This window comes from Zingiber officinale, chromosome 1A (assembly GCF_018446385.1).
Source record: "Zingiber officinale cultivar Zhangliang chromosome 1A, Zo_v1.1, whole genome shotgun sequence".
Lineage (NCBI taxonomy): Eukaryota > Viridiplantae > Streptophyta > Magnoliopsida > Zingiberales > Zingiberaceae > Zingiber > Zingiber officinale.
In genome coordinates this window covers 14,603,301-14,608,982 of record NC_055987.1, presented here as the reverse complement: position 1 = coordinate 14,608,982, position 5,682 = coordinate 14,603,301, and the positions used below count along the sequence as shown (strand labels likewise).

The 5,682-nt window shown below is 35.9% G+C and overlaps 1 protein-coding gene across 1 annotated transcript; it reads left to right on the top strand.

Annotated features, from left to right (window-relative positions):
* Positions 1–311: 311 nt before the first annotated feature.
* Positions 312–2,120, top strand: LOC122019664 (7-deoxyloganetin glucosyltransferase-like). The gene is made up of 2 exons (XM_042577123.1): positions 312–930; positions 1,014–2,120. The coding sequence occupies exons 1-2, from the start codon at positions 423–425 to the stop codon at positions 1,934–1,936; spliced, it is 1,431 nt and encodes a 476-aa protein (XP_042433057.1). The 5' UTR covers positions 312–422; the 3' UTR covers positions 1,937–2,120.
* The last annotated feature ends 3,562 nt before the right edge of the window (positions 2,121–5,682 follow it).

The following is a 5,682-nucleotide window of genomic DNA, read 5'->3' as shown; positions in this document are numbered from 1 at the left end:
GAAAATCTGTATTTCATTGAACGCGACTATGATTGAAGATATACACTTCACCTGCCTGAGTTATAGTGTCATTATAGACAATGGGACAGATTGTTTAGACAATGAAGATTCGAATTTTATTTGAGAAGTTTGAATTATCTGTGGCACTGCATCGTCCATAAGAATTTATTTGTATTTTTTTATTTATTTTAGTAGGTGATGGAAATTTTAATTTGGATGAGACCAATCATCCTGTATATTTAATTTGGTAAGATGGGGTCCTTGACCGACAATCTACCTTTATATAAAATTATCGTGTTTTTGCCCTGGCTACGCCAAGATATCAATCAATCTTGAATATAAGATGAGGGTAATTAGCAAGATCTACAAACCACAAAAACATTGCAGTGCAAATACAAAGAGCATAGGGAGAGATCGATCCCATGGCAAATGACAAGCCCCACGCAGTCTGCTTTCCATTGCCAACCCAAGGCCATATCAACGCTATGCTCCATTTCGCCAACGCCCTCCACTTCATGGATTTCCACATCACCTTCGTCAACACCGAATTCAACCACCGTCGCAGCCTCAGGAAAGCTGACCCAGCCTGCCTCGCCGGCCTCCCGAACTTTCGCTTCGCCACCATTCCCGATGGCATATCGTTTCCGGATGACGACATCGACAGGAGCCAAGATTTCATCGCCCTATACCTATCCATCAAGCGCCATTGTGTCGCTCCTCTTCGCGACCTCATTGCAACCCTAAACGACCCTTGCTCCGGAGGGCCACGTGTCAGCTGCGTGATCTCCGACGCCTTCACCACATTCACACTCGCTGTCACAACCGAATTATCCGTCCCTAACATCTTCTTCTGCTCGGTGAGCCCCGTCGGCTACTTGGGGAGCTTTTATATCAAGGAGTTGATCCAGAGAAACATCATCCCTTTAAGAAGTAATGAAACAATTTCAATTTTTATTCATTAATATCAATCGTTTATGATTAACGAAGCTAATTTTTAGTAAATAAATAAATAGGTGAAGAAGATCTCACAAATTCTTTCCTAGACACCGTCATAGATTGGATTCCAGGAATGCCAAACATCCGTTTGAAAGATCTACCAAGTTTTATACGGACGACCAATCCGCTCGACATCATGCTAAACGACTGCTGGGAGGAAACACATGCATCGCGCGATGCCTCGGCTATCATCTTCAACACTTTCCATGACCTCGACACCCCGGTCATCGAGGCGTTGTCATCGGTGCTAACCCCGCCGGTGTACGACATCGGTCCCGTGTCTCTGCTTTCTCAATACATTCCTGATCATAATTCGCTCAGAGTAAACCTGTGGAAGGAGGACTCAAATTGCATCGAGTGGCTGAATGAGCAAAAACAGGGGTCCGTGTTTTATGTCAACTTTGGCAGCCTCACCGTGTTAACCAGCAACCAATTTATTGAGTTCGCTTGGGGTTTGGCCAACAGCCGGTGCAAATTCCTGTGGGTTACTCGACCCGACCTTATTGAAGGTGAGACCGCATTGCTTCCGGCGGAGATCGCTACTGAGATAAAGGAAAGGAGCTTCGTCACGAACTGGTGCCCACAAAGGGAGGTGCTCTCTCATCCTGCCGTCGGAGGCTTTTTAACTCACTGCGGATGGAATTCTGCAATGGAAAGCATAAGCGCCGGAGTTCCCATGATCTGTTGGCCTTTCATTTCAGACCAACAACCGAATTGTAGGTACTTATGCTCGGAATGGGGCATCGGGATGGAGATTGGGGAGGAGGTGAAGAGGGAGGAGGTGGAGAGGTTGATCAAGGAATTGATGGAAGGGCAGAAGGGGAAGGAGATGAAGAGGAAAGCATTGGAATGGAAGGTGAAAGCAGTAAAGGCAGCTTCACTTGGTGGAGACTCGTGGATTAAGTTGGAGAGAGTCATTAAAGAGGTAATGCTGAAGTAAATCGACGACGTTTGTGGAAAAGGAAGGAGATTGGTTTCGATATCAGCGCTTCTTCACCTCTTAATTATAGGGGACATTGTAAGATTGACTCCAACTATGGAGTGTAATAATAAACTTTCTCATTTCACACTATCTAATCTAAACTTTTCTTTTAAAATTGTTTTAATGTAAACTTTCTTCTATACCTGAATTTTTAGTTAAATTCTTTTACGGATGTGTTCTTTTGTGTCACGTGAGCTTGTTTCTCATGTAGTACACATGATTTCTCTCTAGAGAGATCAAAATTTTTGAACCTCTCCTATCTGAAAAAAAACATAATAGCACTAACTTATGTTAATAAATTAATATAGCAAATTAGCAACCCACAAATCTACTTACATTTTTTAAATCTAATGTAATATCAGATAATTTACCTCGACATTTAAATAATTAATGCAAAATATTTTTATGTTTAACTTCTAAATTAATATTTTTTTCAACAATATATAAACTAGAAACAGAACTGAAATAGTTTTCATAATCAACTTGGTACTAAGGTAGGAATGATGTGTTTGATTAACTTAATGAATTTGATATCAAAATTAGATGAAAATATTTATTGTTTAGTTTGATTCTCTATAATAAATTTGTACAAATATTATAAATAGTTGGCTTGAATATATATAAATTTATATAAATGTTTGAAATAAATAGACAGGTGAATTAGTGTATTTTAATTGATCAAACAAACCATATGGTATACTTTGAATAAAAATTAAAAAGGCACCTTCCATTTTTGTTATCATCAAAATAGAATTTTATATTAAAAAAATATCAAAAAATGTACAATTCTATTTTTATTTTAATATATTGTAAAAGTTTTGATCCAAATACTTTTGATGAAAGTATTCTAAATTATAGTAATTTTTATTAAAATTGTCATATAATATTAAAATAATTTAATTAGGATGAATTAATTTTTATTCTGTCGTAATTTTAATTAAAATTATTATAAAAGTAAAAGTTTTTTTTTATAAAAAAAAAGATGAGTGATCTTTTAATATTATTCATTCAAAGAGACCCATACACCATCCAAGTTGGTGTTTTATTGGGTCCAGCTAAGTAATTCCCTACTTTATCAGTTTAGCTCCCTATCACAATAGTGTGCCTACTTCTCGCCGTACTAAACAAATAAGAATCCAACAATAGTTTTTGACTTTCTGTCAAATCTTTACTTTTTAATAACTATTTTTGAACGGCTGGAGGGAATCATATCCGGACAAACTGTTTATATATTTTAAGTGTCCGTAGAAAGAGATAGCGATCCGTCCATTCACTGCTCCATGCCATGACAAGATGTACATCTACTGTTGCTCATGCGAACAGACAGATGAGTGCAGAGGAAAGGAGATGGATCCATGAATGCGTGCCACCCACGAAGAGACCAAAGAAAATACGGTAATAATTTATTCAAAAGACGTATTTTGAATATTATATTTATCAAAAAAAAAAAAAATATATATATATATATATATATATATATATATATATATATATATCCTAATTCTGTATTTATTAAAGGGTGCAGTTAAATCATGTGAAATTTTCATTTTAACCCTCCCGCCAACCTCCCTTCTTTCATTGTGATTTTTCAAACATCCGAACCACATTTTGAATTATTTTGATTTAAAAATAATAGTACGATTATTTTTCTCTCTCCGTCTGTCAACTCGTGCATGCCTGAGTGTTCTTCGTAAGTCTCCGATTGCAGCTCCAATATTATGACGAAATCATCCCCCTAGTAAAACCCTACGTAATGTCTTCGTACCTTTATCAAGCGGCATCTAGCATTTAGACCTAAAAATTCAGTGTTTGCGAGGCTCAGGTGTAGGGTTTTATTCCGTCAATAATATTCTTTTATAATGGCGCAAAGAAGGAGATCGGGTGTATCATCCTCTCCACTTCAATTATCTGTAAAGGTATCACCTTTCTAAACTCTGTTAATCTAAAACTCTATGATTTTGAAAAGCTCAACGAGAATGATTATTAAAATTTTTAAATTTTCAAAATTTAGGGTTCAGTGGAAGTTGGACAAAAATTGTATTGGAACAGTATCTTATGTCACTTTAAAAGTTTTTTTCAAATATCCACAAAGAAAGGAAGACATCATGGATCTGTGATTTTACATGACCGACACATAACAATGATCAAACAGTCACCCTTTAGCATTTTTTTATCATACAAGATATGCAACATATCCGTGGTATTTTGGCCAATATATTTCAAAATTGGGATTCAAGTACTCAAACCTTCAGATTCTCAGGTACAATGTAATTTTATTACGAAGTAGTTGTATAGTAAAATCCAATATTTTGTAAAGGTGAATATTTTTGTCAGCTAATGGCACTGATAGTCTGTTCTTATTGCAAATGAGGGGCTTTAGGCCTGATACGATATCGTATCAGGCCTAACGTGGGCCTGATACGATATCGTATTAGGCTCATCGTGTGGCGAATACTTATGTATATGTTGGTAGATGTCAACTAATCATTTAACTTGATCAGGCGTTCCGGTTGCCTTCACAAGAAGAGACGTTTCATTGCTGCTTGGTATTGCAGACCGAGGAGCTTCGATTCCGATCAATTCAAATAAAGCATGCGGTGACCTCTTTCTAACATACTTCTCAAACAAAAAAGAAGCTATTAGATCAAGAATTGAGGAGTTGTTTAAATTTTATGACAATCACGTTGAAGGAGAAGATGATGTTTTATTATTTTGCAAATTCTATATTTTGTATATATTTGTTTGTATCTTATTTTCTTCTAGTACATATAAGGTCCCGTTATGTCTTATAGATATAGTAGATGATTTTGAAAATCTTACTAGATTTAACTAAGTTGAAGATATCCATGAATTTATGGTTCCACAATTACCTAAGATTTGGGACATATTTTCTTCAACTCGGACAACACATTCTAACACCAACCTCCCTTACCTAAAGGGCTTTGCTGGTTTTCTGGCAGTAAGTTTAAAAATGATGGTAAATTTAACAATAATTTGCGGACATGTATGAATAGTTAACACTTGTGATGGTGAATCAGGCATGATTTTTGGAGCATGTTCCAATCCAAAAATCATACAAAATAGAAGGAGCAAGAATAAATAAGTGGAGGAATATTCCTTCACATATTAGTAAGGTGAGGGATTTGTTCGATCGAGTCTCATATGAAGAGGTAAATTTTAATTACTGTGACCTTAGTTTGTGTAACAGCCACTCTCCTTACTACTACTATGAAGGCGACCGTTACTATACTACTTATACTACTAAACTGGATTTCCCTTAACTTAAAGAAAATAAACTTGTCATGATATCTGTTGTTGTTGTTTGATTTTTTTTTTTTTTTTTTTTTAGCATGCTATATTACTACTAATTATTTCAGTACTGCCAACAACCAAGTCTATCAATCATACTAAAATGTGTTAGCATGTTTCCATAATAGCATTTAAAACTTGTATGCATGTATATACTTGTGCATATTTCGGTCATGGCTGTACCTAAAAAAAAAACTGCATGCATAACAATTTATTACCAGCTCAACCTTTAAATGTTAATACTCTACAGTGTGCATAAGGAGAACTTCTGAGCATTTTAAAACCAAGCATTTTATCAAGCATCATCTATGCATTTAACCTTCCGAATGGTTCCCGAACCTACCAGCAGAAAACATCTGCCGACCAGTGATACCAGCAAATTATACCAAGCAACG

What these genes read in the sequence shown, in the direction of transcription:
- LOC122019664 (XM_042577123.1), top strand. Translation starts at nt 423, where the DNA reads ATGGCAAATGACAAGCCCCACGCAGTCTGCTTTCCATTGCCAACCCAA. An exon ending in AAACATCATCCCTTTAAGAA is followed by an intron (nt 931 to 1,013) that starts GTAATGAAACAA and finishes ATAAATAAATAG; the next exon opens with GTGAAGAAGATCTCACAAAT.